At 36.0% G+C, this 21,301-nt stretch overlaps 1 protein-coding gene across 1 annotated transcript in view; it reads right to left on the bottom strand.

Annotated features, from left to right (window-relative positions):
• Nucleotides 1–1,507: 1,507 nt before the first annotated feature.
• ENO4 (enolase 4) overlaps nt 1,508–21,301 on the bottom strand; it is a 32,939-nt gene continuing 13,145 nt past the window's right edge. The window contains exons 4-14 of the mRNA XM_088132584.1: nt 19,502–19,638; nt 17,210–17,379; nt 15,335–15,466; nt 11,784–11,849; nt 11,188–11,247; nt 10,572–10,739; nt 10,175–10,300; nt 5,303–5,498; nt 4,341–4,408; nt 3,052–3,169; nt 1,508–1,617 (exon numbers count right to left, since the gene is read on the bottom strand). Of these exons, the coding sequence (XP_087988710.1) occupies nt 1,508–1,617; nt 3,052–3,169; nt 4,341–4,408; nt 5,303–5,498; nt 10,175–10,300; nt 10,572–10,739; nt 11,188–11,247; nt 11,784–11,849; nt 15,335–15,466; nt 17,210–17,379; nt 19,502–19,638 (1,351 nt within the window). The remainder of the gene's footprint in view (nt 1,618–3,051; nt 3,170–4,340; nt 4,409–5,302; nt 5,499–10,174; nt 10,301–10,571; nt 10,740–11,187; nt 11,248–11,783; nt 11,850–15,334; nt 15,467–17,209; nt 17,380–19,501; nt 19,639–21,301) is intronic.

Raw genomic sequence — 21,301 nt, 5'->3', positions numbered from 1 at the left:
CCACGCAAAGCGCCGCCAGCATTTCCTCCCATCGAAATAACAGAAATAATAATAATAGGAATAATAATACTAATAGAAATAATACTAACAGAAATAATACTAGAAATAATACTAGAAATAATACTAGAAATAATAATAATAATAATAATAATAATAATAATAATAATAATAGAAATAAAGTGCACAATAAATGTAATGTACTTGAATCATCCCGAAACCATCCCCCACCCCTGGTCCGTGGAAAAATTGTCTTCCACGAAACCAGTTCCTGGTGCCAAAAAGGTCGGGGACCGCTGCAATATCCAATCAATACGTTGGGCCAAAATTACACATTCAAACTAAGATATACATATTCCTCATATATATGAATGATGCAACATTCATTTCAGCAGAAAAAAATGTAATTATGTATACATTAACAGCATTATTATAAAGATAAGAGTCTTTACTGAAATTAACATGAAATTTGGCAGAGAGAATTATTCCTTTTCTAAAGAGCACCAGCACCTAGAAATGCTTACCAAACCAATGGTTCCCAATCTTTTGTTATCTTAAGTCCCACTAAGATAGAAACAGCCCCACTTCTCACTTTTTTCAAGAAGGACATACATAGCTTTACAGGCACTTATGATATTTATAGTTTATGGTAAATTGTAAGGCTCTACAAAATTATAACAGTACTATTGGTATTGCTATAACTGAATGACAGCTAATGTCAAAACAGTAAGAGAGGAATAATTAATGCAAAATGTTGTTTTATTTTGACTGCTAAGATAAACCTTTGATTCTCTCTCTCCTAAATGCCAGGTTCCCTCACTTGAGATGGGAGGTTCAGTCCTTCTCTGATGTCCTGTCATCGGCCGTATCACAATTAAGGGAGGGGAATCATGTCCCATCTACACTAATTCTGCAAACTAATAGTTGATAGTCATACTACTGGTTGAGAAACACTGTTCTTAACCTTTCATATAATTTTAATTTCCTAAGAAAAATTAGTTTCAATTTATGTTTCAGTTGGTTGCTTGTTAACTGAAACACCAGCCCAAAGATGTTTTGGGGTTTTTTTTATTGTCAATTATTAGGATGATGCAAATTTGGAATAAAGACTTTCATGACAGAACCCTGCATCAAGACTGATTACTGTTTTTAAAAATACATTTATAAGTGGAATTTAATGAATTATTGACTTTATAATCAGTTCCATAATATATATTGTTACTTTCCCCACTGAAGGAAATTTCACCAGAAGACACCCTTATTTGTGTAGAACAAAACATAGAAGCAAGTGGAATTTAATGGAGGAAACATTCAGTCATTGTTTTAAACGCTGAGCTACAGGAAGACAAAATACAAGGAGTTTAAATAAAATAAAGTTTGAACGATAATAAGACAAATAAATTTACATTTTTATCTCAGCTGCTGTCTTGAGAAAGACACAATGCATTCCCAAAAGGAGAATTCCAGGGTTAGTTTGAATCAAGCAAAGCCAAATCTGAAATATTAATTTCTAGATTGCAGGTTGCCTACTCCCTGAAGCAGAATCAGTATAATCTAATTCTTCTTCCTCCTCTTCTTCCTCTTCAGTAAGATCAGTGAATTCGTGCTCATCTCTTTCACCTGGAAAGGAATACACACCCAAATAATGCATGCATACATAGTAAAAAAGAAAGTGTACCAAGTGTTTTCAAATCTTGTAAGTTCACATTTTAAGTGAGAATAGTGTTCTCCTCTACCTCTGAGCAGGTATACCACCTATGCAACATTACAGAAGTTTTTCCCTTCTCCCCATCACCATGATAGGCTCCAATAGTAAATGGAAGGTTTACAGACACCATATCTGTATCCAGTCCTGCTTGATTCATCAAGGAATGTAAATCCCAGGCTCATTTCTCTTTACTCAGAAGGGAAAAATACTAAGATACAGCACAGGAAATGTGCATAGGGCTCCTCTCTAATATTAACATATGGGAAATACACCCATGTTCTAATTTTGGGAACAGCTTAATGCAATGTCTGCTTATCTGCTTATCTGCTAATATTTGTACATCCAGGGTTAAAAGAGTTCGTCTGTCCTTTCCTTCATGGATATTACCATGTACAAGAAGTAAGCTGGCAAAGGGAACAATTACACCCACAGGTTTGTATAGTGCCAACAAACACTGACCATTCCAATGACATTTCATGGAAACATAAAACCATTTGAAGAAAAAAACAAACATTTTAAATAAAATTATAAAGATACATGCTGCTTCTTTAATTTTTTTTTTAACTGATCCACAAAAGTGGGTTTATGACAAAATTAAGCTGGAGCAGAGGAAACTGGCTCAGGACAATCCTGGCAATTTGTCCATAAAAAAACAAACTGCTAATTGCTTGTGATTTGTAGGGCAGCCTTCTCTAATCTGGTGTTGTCTAGATGCATTCAGACTACACTTCTCTGAACTTGAGACAGTGTGACCAATAACAGGCTAAGTAGGATTCTAGGAGCTATAGTCTCAATACACTTGCTGGGTCCCATGTTGAAAAATCTGCTCTAGAATCGCAGAGAAAGGTATTTCCTTTCACCTGCTGATTGTTTTAATTGAACTTTGCAGGGGCTGAACCTCCTGTATGCAGTTTATGTCCTATCCCCATTTTTAGCAGTATCACCACTAATAGTACATGCAATTTGTATATAATATTGTCTTTGAACCGTTATATGGAAAACTATGAATCACATTTTAAAGCTTCCTCTACAACATGTGAATATTCATCTATGTAAGAATTTTTAGAAAATGCTCTCCCATGGTGATGATTTCAACCAATTAAATGTGTTGAAGAAAGAACTGTTGTGGCCTATTCCAAAAAATTTGTACTTTAACATTCAGATAAATAGATAACTCATCATAAGGACAATATACTTCATGGCAAATGTCATCCTGTTTTCTGGAACTGCTTATTTACAGTCTTTTGATTCCCTTTCCCTCCTACAGAGTGATTTCAGTCACTTTCTCCAATCTTCGGGTTCTTATTCATTAAATACTGAAAACAAAGTAAGAAAGAGGTTCTTACAAAGCCTTCCATTCTTGTTCAGTTCTTCCTCTATCGCAAGAAGTCGATTGTATTTGGCTATCCTCTCTCCACGGGAAAGACCTCCCAGTTTGATGAATTTGGTTCCCAGTCCAACAGCCTAAGACAAATAAATTCATTTAAAAACCCCATAGCTGAAAACTTTGGTAGTTTATTGTTACTAACCTAATTTGGTGACTAAATGGAGGCTTTAATTACATTCATGCATATCTCAACCCTACATGAAAGCTCACAATTAAAGAGCTGAATTTGTAACTGCCAGCACCAATATTATTCTGTGTGATCAATGTTTTGTTTAAAAATAGATCTGTTCAGATATTTATATCTATTTCTCTCTCTCTCTGTCTACTGTATGTATGTGTGTGTGCTGTGTATATTGTGTATGTTTTTTTCTTTCAAACTTTAATTATATTAAAGGATTTTTAAAAAAAATACTAATACAAGATGTGAGCATTTATTTCTTAGAGTAGCAAAACTCTGAGATCAATTGTGAACTGCAGATTAATTATTAAAGTCATATAAATCTAAGTTGTAAAATTAGGTCAAATCTTACAAGTATCATGAACTAAAACCTGGCTTCCAGTTGATAATTTATCTACTTCTTACATATAAGCACAAGTTACCAACTAATTATTGGGAGGCCACAGAGCAAAGGGAAAAAAGCAGTTACTAAACTTAACAGTTTGGCCACTACTAGGTTGCCAGATTTTTGAAAGAAAATAGTTCAGGTATTTCTTACAGAGAGTAGGCAGCATTGGTGTAATGAGTCAGGAGAAGAGGTACGAAGCTAAAGCAGATGTAAAGGAATCCAAGATGACTACATTGTTGAAAGGAAGGGGAATGGGAGCTTGGGAGACAGCAGGAGGCAGAAGAGAATAAATGAGGGACTGGTGAAAGAAAATTGACACATTAATTTAAGTAAGTCATCATTTCTAGTGACATCCTCTATGTAATTATACTTTACTACAAAGAAATCAACTGGAGTCCATTAAGACAAGGAAATACTGTTACTGCTCTGTTTGAATAATTTACTCAACTTTTCCTTAAAAATGTCAGCAAGAGTCGCTACGTATTTTCAGTGAGCTTCTCTTGCATACTGTAGTGCTGTTTCCCCACTGAAAGTTCAAAGATTACCTCTCTTTAAAAGGCAACTTTCTTGAAAAAGCCAATTTCCTAAAAGGTTATATGTCTCTCCACTAGAGAAAACATTTCTCCTAGGAAGCAGCTCAAGATAAAAAGCTTTGAGCAATTGAGCAGTTTTCCATACATACCAGATCTGCAAGACTATCATCAGAAGATTCTCCATCTAGACTTCCTAAAATGGAAAGGTGCTTCCGACCTGTATTGAATGGCAAGGGCTTTTAAATTTCATAAAACATCTGTATTTTGCAAAACATCTCTATCTTCCTTGTAAAATTATTGGAAAGTCTTATGGCGTCTGAAAGAGTTAGTAATTTATTATAACTTCAGATTTTGTGGACTGATAAAGTAGACTCTTGTCCAGGAAAGGTTAAGCCACATTAAATAGGCCATTCCTTAATGACAGTAACCTCATATTAGTTTTGCTGTAACAAACTAACACAGCTATCCTTCTGAAAATATACAATCATTTGCTTTTTTAGGCTATTACAATCTAGTTTTGCTTTATCATGACTTATTATAGTGTACCAAAACATCTGTCCACAGCCCAAGCAGAGTTGAATATTTATATCTGTTTAAGTTTATTCACTCTGTATGAGATTGTGGGCAACCTCTAGAAAAGCTAAAGTAATACTTGGTTCTAACAATTCCCGCAACTGTTACAATGGAGGTGATCACTGTAGAAGAATATTCAAAATAAACATAATTAAGCTTTTTCAATTGAATACTGATTTGTTGTTTTCTTTAAACGGAGGAAAGGTACAGTCTCCTAGCTGATATAAATGAAATTCTGAATATTAACATTTTTTAAATCTTTGTTACATTTTGAGGATCTGTAAGGAATGATAGGAAATATATGACAAAAACCAATAGTACAAGAGATGCATGAAACTTTCTATACCATTTCAGGCTGAATTATATCTAAACATTCAATTTAGGTATTTTAAAATGAACCCCCAATTCTACTGTCAATCCATGATGAAAGCAAATTTTGATGAACAATTATTTCTAATTATTAAATATTTTATTAAATATAAAAAGTTCTATATTTTTACAGCTACAATTGCATTTTAATATCTTGTTCTTTCCTCACCATCTAATCGCTGGGTCATTTGCACAAGGTCCAGAATTTTAGCTTCATTGGTATGTTTTATGACAAGACCACTGCATTTTGGCATATTGGTTTTTTTAGAGCTCAGAAGTTTAGTCATATTCCTGCATGAATCTTCTGCAATTAAATAACATTTAGAACCCAAAACATTCCACAGGTGGATCCACTGTTGGCTGTCCTGTACAGATAGCAAATAAGTGATTACATATTTCAAGCAGTAGATCTCGAAAAGAAGGGAAAGTACTGCCATAATTCCTCTTTTTTAAAAATGAGACACTTTCAACATTAACATAAGTAAATTCAGTATTAAGGTGAATGAAGTTGCACAATAAAATCATCTTTCAATTTATCTATAAGCCCTAACAGAAGTGCTGAACTCCAGAGCTGCAAGTGAGCAAGAGCAGAAGTACTATAGTTTTAACAAGGCTTTGTTAAGGGCATCCCCTGCTACTTGCCTGTAATCTTATACACAGGAAGAATACCTTACACACACACACACACACACACGTATGCACACACAAACACATACACATGAAAGAAGAAAAAGGTGATATGGTATGAACACACATACATATAAGGCAAGGGAGAATAGCTAGGATACACACACACACACACACAGTGTGTGGATATATGTATATGCATGTGTACCGGTGAATTTGTGTGTGTGCATGTGTTTGTGTATACTGTTAAAGAACTTTATGAATTGAATTGAAACTAGCTGTGATCCTAAGTGCTTTACTGCTATATAAAAGCTATGGCAAGCTACTAACATTTACCACTAGCAAAATGTAAGATTTTAGGAGCACAGCATGTCAGTTCCCTCATTGTCCTCTATGGTTCTTTTTAAAACTGATATTTGTACCTTAATGGTTCAGTTGTCACTGACTATAGACTTAAGTGACCCTAGACTCACACAATGGTCTTTAAATACATGTCTTTTCTCCTCCAAGTGGAAGGTCTTTAGCAGTGATGGAAAAGCCTTTTCACCTTGAGGGTATACAGGCACTGATGATTGTGTGGATGGGAGGAGGGGGAAGCTCCAAGCCCATAACTGAGTGGCGTGGTGGCAACAAAGGTGGCAACGTGGTCAGTATCCTTCTCTTACCACATACAAGGAAGTTGCCTTCCTCCTCATCCCGCATTTTCAAATATAGAAAGGCTTCTCATTCATACCTCCATCCCTCAAAACACACAAACACAGATATTATTTGACAAATTCTCCTTATCTACATTTCTTACATTTTCCCCATATTTTGTAAATAACACTATGGAAGTGTTATTTCAATTCTGTCTCCTTGTTTTGACACTTGTAAGACCTCTTAGTTTTGTCTACATTTTAAGAGTTTATATTAAGAAAGAACCAAAGATAATTTCATTAGAGAACATTGACCAGATATAAAACTAAATATTTTGTTTTGTTGTGGTTAAAAGGCATGGATGAAAAGCAAGTTAGTTTCTTCCTTCTCCTTACTCATTCCACTAGCTCCATAATAAAAGGAAGGGAGTCACAGGGTAAGTTGTCTTATCTCAGGAGAGGAAATTGCAGAAGACAGATAGAATAGTCTCAAAATAAAAAAGCTTATGACAGCATAAACTTTAATGAGCTATACTTCATCAGATTCATAGAACATTATTCTGAGAAGGAACCATTATATATACGTTCATGATTGCCATAGGTAAAATAAATACTAGTAGGATTTATCAGAGCAAAATAAAATGTAATTGGCATTCACAAGATTCAGACATTTTTATATTGATAAGTTGACTAAGGCCACACCCAATAGCTGCTTTCTGTGCTCCCATCCCATCATATGGCCCTAGATTTTCTTGTCCCCACCGAACACCATTGCCACACATCTGGGACAAGTCTGTGCTGAGCTGCTGTCCATAGAGTTTTAATGTGCAAAATTCTAAGGGCTCTGATTGGAAATTCCACCCCTACCCAACATCTTCCATCATATGAAAAGCCTCCTCCAACTGACATGCATAGCACTTCGAATATCCCATGTATTGCAACTTTTTTCTTTCCTGTTGTACTGTCAATCATCATCATCATCATCATCATCATCATCATCATCATCATCATCATTATTCACAATAATGGGAAATCATAGCTGCCAATTCTTTAGCTGTTGTTGGCCTTCATTCACACTGAGTTCTTCCCAAGAACCTAGGATGTCATAATGTATCAGTGTAGTATATGTGTGGATCTAAGCAGTATGGCCTTTTGCAATTGATAGATGGAAATTTTGTCAATGTGCAGTTTTTCTAAGTGCTGTCCAAGGCTTTTTGGTATGGCTGATAACCAGTCAGTCAGTATTATTATTATTATTATTAGTAGTAGTAGTAGTAGTAGTAGTAGTATTCCTTGAAAGTAGGGGTTGATTGGTCAACTGTTTATTCTATCAACCATTAAGTTGCAACAAAGCATCGTATCTCTTGGCTGCCATGTAGCGGTCATCTGAATTTGGGTAGCCACAGGGTAGGAGCTATAAAATACCCTAAGAGGATTACATGAGGAGAAGTGAAAAACCAGGGCTCCTCAGAGCAGCACCACTGACAGCAGAATGCCCAGTCAGGCATGTCACATGAGATGAGTAACAGGTTCAATAACACTTCCAAGTACATGCATTAAACCAGAGACAAGCTAGTCAGATTTATGATGTCACACTGTCCCGTGTCGATTAGTTGTCCAACCCATTTAAAAAAGAAAAAAGTAGAACCTAGAGTTCCTGTCTCACTCATAGCCAAAAGGGGACTGAGGGAGGGGAGAGCAGGTCTCATTCTGCAGACTGTCTGCAATATTTACGTATTATGTATTCTGGGTAGAAGAATGTGGTGTCGCAGTCTTGCTAATTGGTGCCACAAGTTTCCTGACCCAGAACATGTCACTTCAGGCCACCAATCCTATGTACACTGACATGCCCTAAGTTGACTACATCAGTGTCTGGAGGCAAGAAAAGGGGAAAACATCACTTCTATAGCAGAGCACCTAAAGTCATCCTCGGGCCGCCTCAGCCATGGGAAGATGAAGAGATACTAATGGTATAATGCAGACGTATTCTCTGGAAGCTGCTAGTGGGCAGTCCTCATGCCATTTTATTTACAGGTAGATTGTGATTACCGCAAGTTCAAATAATGCAAAATTCAATTTAGTGTGAATTGTACATTGATACCAGGTTGTGCTTAATGTGACCCAAATTCAGTTAAGGCGAGGCTAGCGCATGTGCAATTGAGGCTTACTCATGCACAGTTTGCTTTTGGGGTTTTAGACACTGCTAATCTTCATGAGTGCAAAATGAAGAAAAGGAAGATTCCGTCAGAGGAAAACAGTACAAGTTTTTAAAAAAGGCTCATTATTACATTACAAGGACAAGATGTTGGAAGGCCTGAATCTACAGTAGAATTTTTTTTTATTTTGCTTTCTATAAATACTCTGTGATTTTGTTAACCATAAATTTAAAGTATACACTTCTTACCCTTTACTGGAATATTTCATTAATATACATATAAACATTTATGTTTAAAAATGTTCATTGCCTATTTCTGTCACACTGGAACCAATTACCGTATTTTCCATAGAAAAAGCATTTTGAATAGTACGAATTTGAATAATGTGAACATTCCATGGGATTCATTAATGGCACTAATCAAGACCTACTGTAATTTTTTTAAAGTACAATGTTTCAAATGAAGTCTACCTCTGCAGTTTCACAGAGAAATCTTTAATTTTTTAGTTTTAACTATGGCTATCTTGAACTCAGTGACAAGATGTGCTAAGAAGTTGAAATATTTCTCTGCTGGTTTTTTAAATGCTGTCATTTCTGATGTAGATTTTTGTCTCTGTATTCTTTTGCATAAGGACTCATCAATTTGTCCAGTGTAAAATGCAATGAGATATTTGCAGTCACTGTGGTAGCATATTTCACATTGGAAAGTAAGGAGACGTAGAAACTCCTAGAGTTGTGAGTAACATTATTAGATCTTACAATATTGTTACCAGAGTAGATATGAGATATGAGTTAGCATAGCAATATGTATATTTCTTATGGCTTCTTATGCCTCCTAAAAATACCAACTAACAAGATTCAAAAGGCTCCTTTTAACTGTAATTGCACAGGTAAATGATTAGAAAAGGATGTTTTAAATCCAGTGTACATACAACATTAGTGAACAGTTAATCAGAATGAAACTACTATTGCTTCCCTCAAACTACACAAGCAACAGCAAGTATCAAACAGCACAATGTAAGATCTTATACATACTAAACTAGATACTAAACTAGATAAATCAGTTATGCTTAAATTCTTTTGAAATCAATGGAAATGAATTACAACCCTCTTGAATAATTTCAGTTGGATTTAAGTATAACTAATTTTAGTTGGACAACAGTAACACTGTTGGAGAAAGAGCCTCAGTGTAATTTCCTTCATCTGTGCCTTACTCTTTTCTTTACAATGCATGATTCCTAAAAGATCAACTACATGTTTCTTTAATTTTTAGGACCTGTTTTAAAAGTTAATGCAAATTTAATTTTTTTAATTCTGTTTAATCATGTCCGATTCTTGGAAATGCCTGGACAAGCCCCTGCTGTTTTCTTGGCAAAGTTTTTCTTCCTAGGGCTAAGAGAGAGTGACTGGCCCAAAGTCACCCAGCTGGTTTCATGCCTAAGGCAGGACTGGAACTCACAGTGTCTGGGTTTCTAGCCTGATGCCTTAACCACTACATCAAACTGGCTCTCTTTTTAAATTTTATATATATATTATAAATAAATATATTACACCTACACACACACACACACACACACACACACACAAATTTAAATATATCTGTATAGAAATAAAAGGAACTTACCTCTTTTCTTAGTGGATCTATTAACATTATAATAGAAGGGAACTTCTTAATCACATCTAGATACATATCCACCATTTCATCAGCAGATTTATTTGTTCCAACAATTACTTCATATTTTCCTTTATTCTAGAGTTTAAAATATTGGCAAAATATATATAAAATTTAAAGCTATCCATTGTTTAAAAAATAGCCTAGGATCAGACCTAAATATGGAATTATATATACTGAGGTTTCACAAAAGGAGTGTCTAGCATTTTAGATGAACAAAGCAATTTGTCTTACACATTTGTCCCATTATCATGCCACCACCCCCATTACCATTACCATGGCACATCCCCCCAAAAGAGGAAAAGCTACTGATATTATTAAATGATAAAATATTGAAAATAAAACTTACATAGTCCATTAGTTCATGAGCAGCACAATTTATCCCCAAATATATATCTATTCCTAATTCCAAGGAAAGATTTGTGCATGCTGACTGGATCAAGATTAGTGGTTGCTCTAGACTGTCACATCCCATTACTAGACAGCCTAAATGGGATATTTTTTTAGGAACAGGAATCTGTGAATAAATAAATATATAATTAATAACAATAATTAATAATTAACATACAAAAAATAGTCTGCCACCTTCCAAATGCCTGCCCCTCTTCAACCCTTCCATCAAGACTATATGGATGCTATACTATTCTGCAATCTTGTAAGGTATGTTGTTCTTCTCTGTATGGCTATTTTATAAGTCAAATTATGGTAATATTTCAACTATATATAATTTATCAATATCTACAAGAAACCAACCAGGTGCTTCCTAGTTATTATTTCCAATTTCTATGACCAGAAGACAATTACTAAATGGGACTTGTACATATTATTTGCAAGGATGCAATCTTATAGCAAATCGGTGGTATATTACAATATGTCAGGGACCACTAGTAAGCTTTTTCACTTATGATTTTAATGTGCTGTGTAATAACCTACACTTAACCTTAGGACATTATTTTTTTCCTTACCGGAGTCTTTTTCCCTGTATCTCGTGAAGCGGCTTTTTTGCCATCTACTGCAGAACCAGGCTGTTGCAAAGGATTTTTCAAGAACAACATATTTAGGAAAACAGTATGCAGAAAAATGTAACAAATGGTCAACCATTATATTATGTGAATCTTCATGGTAAAATATGTAGGTAAAACAAATGTACATTGTACATGGTACATCAATACACTGACTCTGAAATATAAATGCATTATTAAACTGTCCCTTGCCAACAATTATCTGATTCAGCATTATAAATAATGAATACCTATTTGTTTAAATAGCAACCTGTGATAAAATGCAAGGAAGGTTCTTGTTCGACCAGCCATGTCTCCTCTCTCATGTGAGTTTCTGTTTTTCCACCCAAAACAGTAGGTCTTCATTGGATTGTTTTTGCCCGCTCTCCCTACCCCCCACCCCTGGCAATTATTTTTGTTCTCCAAATCATGAGATTTGCCATCCTGCTGATATTTCTTTTCTTTCTATGAGTATGGACATGTGTGCATGTGCACTATTTATTTACGTCATAGCATTCATTCCTGAATGTCATAAATAGAGTTTAATGTTGTTGACTTACCGCTTTACTCACTGTTTCTATCAGTTTCAACATCTGTTTCTGAATATCCATACATCTTTTTATAGTCTGTAAATAATAAAACATTCCCTCAAACTCATGCTTTTTTCCATTGGAAATAGAACTTCAAAAATGTTTGACTTTTCATAAAATCACAAGTACGCTGTTTGAAACAGAAGAGATTTATTCTTAGCTCCAGATTGCATGAGAAGTTGTGGAGGAGCCACAAGATTGTACGAATGGTAATGCAATGTTGAACTTGGAGTATTAATCCTGGATGCAGGCATGAGTATTGGGGGGTGGGGGTGGGGAGCAAGGAGAAATAAATGATGAAATGTGCACTGTGACACTATGATACAAGTACAAAAGGCTGGGATTTGCATTGTGATGTTGTAAGACACATTTTCTGTGTTTTTTTTTATCGTTATGTTTTAGGTTCATTGAACTATCAGTAAACCCAAATGAGTAACTATGAGCCTGGGATGGTAAGCAAGGCACTGGGATCATGGACAGAAGTAAAACTAGATTCTCAAAATTGGCAGTCTTGTATATTGCTCTAGCATTTGTTAGAAGCTAACTGAATTCTGAAATATTTCTGTTTTAAGGAGAATGTCACTCAAATTCCATTTTACTGGGAAAAAATGATATTCTTCTTTGGAGTTATGGTTTGGCCTTGAATGAAATATAAACAAGGATATATCAAATAATGTGAAGGAGGACCACCTGTTTGTATAGCACATGCTTTAAGACCATCAGGGGAGGCACTTCTCTTTCTTCTTTTTCTTTTTTTACAAAAATATCCCCACCTTTTGATGGAGCTCTGGTTTTGGAATGCATTTCCGTAAGTGGCATGCCTTGTACAAACACTGCCTGGTTTTCATTGGCAAATTAGAATTCCTTATTTGCCATTTCTTTTAACTAATTCGTACCTATGTTTAGTACAAGAATACACAGATTTAATTGTATTTTAATGCTGACTAATTTATTTATATGCCTCTCAATATGTTTAGATTTCAAATTCATCAAAGTTTTGCTTATTATATCACATTCTAAGATGAATGGAATTAATCAAACATTCTGTCAGCGTGCAACTTCCACTAAGATAATAGAGTTAATTTTGTTTACATATACTGAACTGCGTAATAAATTGAAACATATATGTTAACCATGTTTTCCTTTAGCAGAAATTATATACAGTCGGGCAAAAAAGTATTTAGTCAGCCACCAATTGTGCAAGTTCTCCCACTTAAAAAGATGAGAGAGGCCTGTAATTTTCATCATAGGTATACCTCAACTATGAGAGACAAAATGGGGAAAAAATCCAGAAAATCACATTGTCTGATTTTTAAAGAATTTATTTGCAAATCATGGTGGAAAATAAGTATTTGGTCACCTACAAACAAGCAAGATGTCTGGCTCTCACAGACCTGTAACTACTTCTTTAAGAGGCTCCTCTGTCCTCCACTCGTTACCTGTAGTAATGGCACCTGTTTGACTTTGTTATCAGTATAAAAGACACCTGTCCACAACCTCAAACAGTCACACTCCAAACTCCACTATGGCCAAGACCAAAGAGCTGTTGAAGGACACCAGAAACAAAATTGTAGACCTGCACCAGGCTGGGAAGACTGAATCTGCAATAGGCAAGCAGCTTGGTGTGAAGAAATCAACTGTGGGAGCAATAATTAGAAAATGGAAGACATACAAGACCACTGATAATCTCCCTCGATCTGGGCCTCCATGCAAGATCTCACCCTGTGGGGTCAAAATGATCACAAGAATGGTGAGCAAAAATCCCAGAACCACATGGGGGGACCTAGTGAATGACCTGCAGAGAGCTGGGACCAAAGTAACAAAGGCTACCATCAGTAACACACTACGCCGCCAGGGACTCAAATCCTGCAGTGCCAGATGTGTCCCCCTGCTTAAGCCAGTACATGTCTGGGCCTGTCTGAAGTTTGCTAGAGAGCATTTGGATGATCCAGAAGAGGATTGGGAGAATGTCATATGGTCAGATGAAACCAAAGTAGAACATTTTGGTCTAAACTCAACTCGTTGTGTTTGGAGGAGAGAGAATGCTGAGTTGCATCCACAGAACACCATACCTACTGTGAAGCATGGGGGTGGAAACATCACGCTTTGGGGCTGTTTTTCTGCAAAGGGACCAGGACGACTGATCCGTGTAAAGGAAAGAATCAATGAGGCCATGTATCGTGAGATTTTGAGTGAACACCTCCTTCCATCAGCAAGGGCATTGAAGATGAAACGTGGCTGGGTCTTTCAGCATGACAATGATCCCAAACACAATGCCCGGGCAACGAAGGAGTGGCTTTGTAAGAAGCATTTCAAGGTTCTGGAGTGGCCTAGCCAGTCTCCAGATCTCAACCCCATGGAAAACCTTTGGAGGGAGTTGAAAGTCCATGTTGCCCAGTGACATCCCCAAAACATCACTGCTCTAGAGGAGATCTGCATGGAGGAATGGGCCAAAATACCAGCAACAGTGTGTGAAAACCTTGTGAAGACTTACAGAAAACGTTTGACCTCTGTCATTGCCAACAAAGGATATATAACAAAGTATTGAGATGAACTTTCGATATTGACCAAATACTTATTTTCCACCATGATTTGCAAATAAATTTAAATTCTTTAAAAATCAGACAATGTGATTTTCTGGATTTTTTCCCCCATTTTGTCTCTCATAGTTGAGGTATACCTATGATGAAAATTACAGGCCTCTCTCATCTTTTTAAGTGGGAGAACTTGCACAATTGGTGGCTGACTAAATACTTTTTTGCCCCACTGTATTTGGTAACAGTCTACCCAATCAAAAAGTGGTAACCATATCTTAAGTAGACTTGCTTTTTGCATAGCTCACTACTACATTTCTTTTATTTGTGATTTCAGCCATAATGCAGGACTGTATCATCATATATCTTTTCTTTAATCTTATACAAAGGTTATCTGACCAGGTGATTGAGAAATACATTCATCTATGAAAGCTATTTCTCAAATCCATCTTAAAACCATTGTGTCTATAGACATCTTTAATAATATTTCGTAAGACTAGTGTTTTCTGTGTATCAGGTTAACACTGATCACCTTGGAATGTGAAGCTTGATGAAAATAAAACTCTTACTGTACAGCAAAACTCTGTTAAATCTTTCTATTGTTGTTATTGCCTGCTTTCCTTGGTTATAAGAGGGACTGGAAATTCCCAAATAAAGAAATGCCAGAGAAATGAATAGGCTACGGTAAGTAAGTAAATAAAAACATATCATGCATATGAAATGCTGCATATTTATATACCGGATAGACATTTTGTATAGTCTGATCAAATTCATAGTATTTTTAAAATTTTCTGAGATGTCTTGCACATATACAGATTTTGAATTCAGTTCCAGTGCAACAGTTTCAATATATAACAAGGGTACAGATTACGTCCTAAATAAGCAGCATCTCCATCTTGCAAGGTAAATACAATGTATTTGAGTGATTTTCAAAATTGTGTTATCATCCTCAATTTAGAACAAATTAGAACAATATCCATGCAGTACTTGTTTAACTGTTAACCACGCAGGAGGGATAAGCATCACTTCTTTCATTAAATTCAGTTTTCCAGGTGATGATTTGCCGCAACACAAAACAGTTATCATTGGTGATGGCATAACCAGTTCTTTTGGCATTTCCTAAATGGGGAAGAATGAAGCATTTTCATTGGTTGTACTAAAAATAAAAGCTTGATTCTCCAGGTCTACTTTAATCATATATTATGTTTTACCATAAACTGCCTTGTACATTATCTGAATCACAAAGAAAAGTTAACTGTATTTGCAAATGTATATGTACTATTTGTATCTGATCAGCAAGACAAAGCTTAATTTCTTTAGCAGCATATACATCCAATTTTAGACTGCAATGTTAAAATAGGACTATCTCAGCTACCAGAAAAATAATGTGATTTAAATTAAATATAAAGAGATCCCTTATTACGCTATGAAATATGTTCCTTGTATGCCTGAGATGGACAGCACAAATTAGTATAGCAATATGCAAGTCTGGGATTAGGATTTGCCTCAATTCAAAGTCATTTGTATTTAGGAATATTCCTACTTATTGTTAACATCAAAGAGTCAGGGAACAAGACTAAACAAAGACTGTAATACTTGTATTAGAATATGATTCCAGTTCAAATTGCACTGACATTTAGAGCTGGTATGCAGAATAAACTAAGTCAAAATATGGTTAGGCCAAGTATAGTGTTCATACCTGGACTTTAAATAAAAGTGTAGTTAAGGAAGAACATGTTAATATAGTTTATAGCTTAGGTTTGTAATGGGTTTACTCAAACTGTAGTTTAGTATTTTGATCAAACCAAGACCAGTGGATTAATATATGAATAACTCCATCTTCTGGCCCTAAACCAAGAGATGAGAGTCAGGAATGGCTGCACCATATATATCCATTTTGTCTCTTTTATCACATTTACATACATCAGTCATGAAAAGGTTGAAATAACATAAGAACATAATATAAAAAAATTCTGCTTGATCACTCCAGTGGTCCATCTGGTCCAGTATTTTGTGTCACACAGAAGCCAACCAAATGCTTCCTGGAAACTCGCAAACAGGTGCTGTAATTGCTGTTTTCTATTCTTGCTTCACAACAGATACCAAAATTAAGGCAAATTCTCCCTTGTGAATTGAACTCAATTCCTGATAACCACTGGACATAACCATGCAGTTGTCCTGGCAACAATACAGAAATGATTTTGCTAAGGCCTTCTTCCCAGATTGTTTTTTGACTTGTCAACAGCTCTGGTACTCCCACTATACTAACCACGTCTAACCCTGCTTAATTTTGAAGCTCAGATAAGATCAACCAACTGCTACCAATGCCTGCAATTCTGGATGTAACAAGCAGCTATCCAGAATAGTTGCCACTGATATCCTGATCTTACATGAATTTGCTCTGCATCTATATTAAACCATCTAAATTGGTGGCCATCACCATATCTGATGGCAGTGAATCCCATTTAATTATACCTCATATAAAGAAGTCACTACAAGGACAGGGAAGGCTGAAGTATTCCTTACAGTAAAAACTATAAAATTCCCTACTATAAAAATGGATTTTATAGTAAAAACATGGTAGCCTGAAAATTCTGCTTGATCACTCGCTTTTTAAAAAGCAAGGGGTCTCAGCTGATCACAAATGTAGATGCAGCACTCATCAGGCTGAAGAACAACTAGCAAACTGAGGCTGATCACATCTGCTATGTTGTGTAGTATGCTTTAATTGATTAAGTAGCTTAACTATACATAGCACGAGACTTGGCTTTGTTTATTCGGCAATCATCTCTATGGATTACTTATTCCCATTTCAAGCGGGCATTCTGAATCTGTACAACATGCTAAAATCCTGACAAGTACCTGATTATGTTTCAGCAAAGCAATATATGAGTACAAAGGTAGGTCACGAATAGTCGCAGCAGTCTTTGCAATAGCAAGTGATGTACATCCAATAGCCAAACTGCCCATAAGTGCAGGTTCAGGGAGTTCTGCTGGGAGTATTGGCTTTTCTATCATAGAAGGTTTTTTGCCTGAAAACACAGGGGGGGAAAGGTTGGCAGTTAGTTTCTGCTTAATGTTATCAACACCACAACAAATAAAGTGGTACTTTTTGCACTCAAGCTTTGAAGTCAAACAAATGAAGAAAGAAACTCTCAGGTTCCTTAATCTACAGCAATTCAACTGGAATCATAGAAATTGATCCAGAAATGGGAATCTGAAGAAATACCATCCTAAATGCATTTTAAATTCCTCATATTTATCCAGCTAACCTTCTAACATTAATCTTAGCTTAAAATCTCTTGTCTTACATGCAATGATAGATATTGTAAACTATGTGCTGAAGTTTTATTTCTCAGACAAAAAATGTTCTCTGTTCTTTTCTCTTTACTTTTTCATCATGTTATCTTTTAACTTCATCCAGATTTTCAAAATAACATTTTATGTATAAAAAATCGGAATCCAGGGTACATTTGGAAAATTACTTGGCTCCCATTTAGGTACCTTAACAATAGCTGAATTTTGTAGCACAGAACATAGCAACCACCAGTTCCCACTGTGACATTTATGTCCTCCAATCTTAAAGAAAAGCCTGCATCTTTTGAAAATCTGACACTAGTTGTGGGTGCTGCATGCCATGGAAAATCTGACTTTTAATTCAAACATTTAACAGCCCTTTTAAGCAGCAGAACATAAACATTCTCAAGTACACTGGGGGAATATATGCATTAATTTGAAGCACACCATAAATTTGATCCTCTTTATGATCAAAATGCTTATCTAATGAAAGTTATAAATGAGTTGTCATGGTACAAAGCAACAAGTCTGGATAGGTAGCATTCTCCATAGATTCTCAGCAATCTGTTCAATATTCCATAAAATGCCAAGTTCTACTCTTGTTATGTTGAATATTCTTTGTTTTATTGAGACTATTAAAATTCTAAAAACTAAATATTTTCTCAGAGATCTATAGTTTTTTTAAAAAAAATTGTATTTACTAACATTACTTCCTAATCTTCTAATATGGTGTTCACAAGTATCTGCAGCAAACCAATAATATATCAAAATGATAATACACGGGAAGAGCACAAAATGGGGAGAAGCCAACTTTTGAACTACTGGATCCAAAACTGCTTCCTTCTGTTACTGTCAATGGAGGGTTAGAAATACATGAAAATAAAATAATGCCCTTCAGCCAGTAGGGTGTGATTAAAGCAGAAGATGTGTCATTCCACTGCTTCCCAGCACCAACTTATTGCTCCTGTTTAACATGAAGCTGCTGGATGAGGTCATCTATGGCATGGGGTGAAGTACTATCAACACTCTGATGATACCCAGCTCTACTTTTCCACCCGTGGCTGCCCAAGTGATGCCATGAAGTGGCATCTTGGTGTCTGGAGGCTGTGGGGATTTGGATGGGAAACAACAGGCTTCACCTCAACCCTAGCAAGACTGAGTAGTTTTGAGTATTAGGGTCCCCTGGTCCTGGGGGCTTTCTATCCCTCGTTCTGTGTGCAGTTTGGGGGTCCATCTGGACCCAAGGCTCCTTTTCAGGGAACAGGTGGCAGCTGTGGCCAGGAAAGCCTTTGTGTGACTTCATGTTATGCACCTGTTGCACTCATTCCTGGACCGAGAGGCTCTGCTTGTGGTTACTCATGTCTTGGTCACCTCTCAAATGGACTACTGCAATGCACTTTATATGGGGGGCTGCCCTTGAAGGGCATCCAGAAGCTACAGCTGGTGTAGAGTACAGCAGCGCAGGCAGCTATGCACACTCCTTGTTCAGAACACATTACAACTCTGCTCCATGTGCTGGATTGGCTGCCAGTATGCTTCCAGATTCAATTCAAGGTGCTGGAAATGATCTAGAAAGCCCTTCATGGCATGGGACCAGGATATCTGAGGTACCACCTTTCCCCAGTTATGTTTATCTGTCCCATCAGGTCTGGCAGAAGAGGCATGCTCTGGGTGGCTCGATACCATCGCTGATAATGCAAGCAGGAGCTTTCAAAAACTAAAGAAGCTACTAACTAAAGAAGCTACCGTTACTGGGAGATAAACCAGGGGAAATGATGTCCAAGAGATCATGAAGAGTCAGAAATGACTGAATGACTGTACAAGACCATTTCATTTATACTAATTTCATTTTGTAACCTGCTTTGTTTGGTTTCTTTTTTCCAGGAAGTGCTGTGGCCAATGAAGAAGCAGGTGTCATTGCTTCTTGACTTGCTTTTTCTTTTACAGCTTCCCTTCTTTCTTTATCTTCTTCAGATTTCTTTGTAAAATAATTACTTTGATGAAAGGAAAAGGAAAAGAAAGCATGACTAATCACTGCTTTGCAACACTGCAAACACAAACTCTACAAAATCATAGACTGGAAAGGTTCTGATACACAAAATCATATTCCATGTTTATTTTCAGCCTGAATTTGAATTTGTGTTGCTTAATGTATTGTTATTAGTTTTAAGTTTCCTTTTCCTTAGGGCCAAGAAGTCATGCAAAATGCTAAAATAAATAAATTAAATTAAATTAAATTAAATTAAATTAAATTAAATTGGAGGCATTGTGAATGATAAATTAAATACTGCAGTGTTTAACTTTATAAATATTTACACCTTTGTAGCTACACTTTTATTGCATGTCTGCCACCTTTTGGAAGTTAAACTTTCCTACCCTGATGTTGCTTCTTAATCCTCTTGAGGATCCATCAGCTGAAGTAACCAAAATCCTTCATGTACATGAAAGTGGCCTTGATAATTGGCCCAAAATGTTGCTGCCAGATTAATGTCTGGAATGAGCATACAGTACAAAACATATAGTTTTGTTCCTATTTTATCTCTGTCGAAACAATATGGTTTTTAATTTCAGAACTGAAAATGATTCGGAACCAACATACTTATATGGTTACCTTCTTCTTCTTGGAATTCCCCAAACATTTGGTTGGTAGGCATTAAAACTTTGAGATACTATTATTACAGAGCCTCCATTATTGTATGCTTCACAGAATCTGTTGAACATCTTGTTCTTTTAAGACTGCAGTCTTTCTAGTGATTGGTATCTGGTACTTTCCAGATGTTTTGGGCAATACATCCTACAATCCTTGATCACTGGCTATGCTGCTTGGACCTTTGCTCTACTCAGTGTCACTTACTTCTGAGCAAACACACATTGGGCTGCATTCTTCAGGAACTTTCAAGGAGAGCTGTGCCAACGATATAATGTCAGCTCAATTATTAAAGTATATTTCATAAAATGTATACTGTCTATTAATTTTCTTCCAGTGCTGCTACTGGGAAAGCATAGGATAGATTTTTAAGGAAATATATTTCTGCATCTGCAGCCTCAGGGTCCATTTATTCTGAATAGTTCCTACCCCAACCCATCATCTCCATAATTAGAAGAGAACATTATTGTTTTATGCCACTGCAGAGCTTTCTTCAGCTGGCTTTTGACTAGCAGAGCTGTTCCCCTGGAGAAGAAAGAACATACTGGGTAGAAGTCATTCAGAGAAAACATTTGGTTAATTCAGTATTTAAAATTATTCCATTTGGGAACAGATTTGGAGACCACCAGTAATTTAACAATTCCTCAAATCAACACCTTTGTTGTTGATTTTAGCATGTTATTTTATATATTATAAGGAAGCCTGTGATTATTAGGAAAATTCTTGGTCTGTTTAAATTGAGAGGGGAAGGGAACAGAGCTTAATATTACATGTTGAAATAAGGGGGAAAGTTAAACAAAAGATATGCAACAATAGGTACAAATAAACAGATAAATACTACTGTAAGGATTGATCAATTTGCATCCTATGAAGCTGTATCTTTTAATCAGGTATATCTTATAACTTTATCTTACATACTTCAATCTTACAGTACTAACTATAAAATACAAAAGAAGATGCTGTGAGGAGTCTATAAATTAAATATATCCTCAAGAGTCTAAACATTCGAT

Source organism: Python bivittatus, unplaced genomic scaffold, assembly GCF_059951505.1.
Source record: "Python bivittatus isolate LINGU-HERP-01145 unplaced genomic scaffold, Pbiv_v1 ctg000980_np1212, whole genome shotgun sequence".
In the NCBI taxonomy this organism is placed as follows: Eukaryota; Metazoa; Chordata; class Lepidosauria; order Squamata; family Pythonidae; genus Python; species Python bivittatus.
The sequence above is the reverse complement of the archived record's forward strand: the minus strand, read 5'-3'. Positions and strand labels throughout refer to the sequence as shown.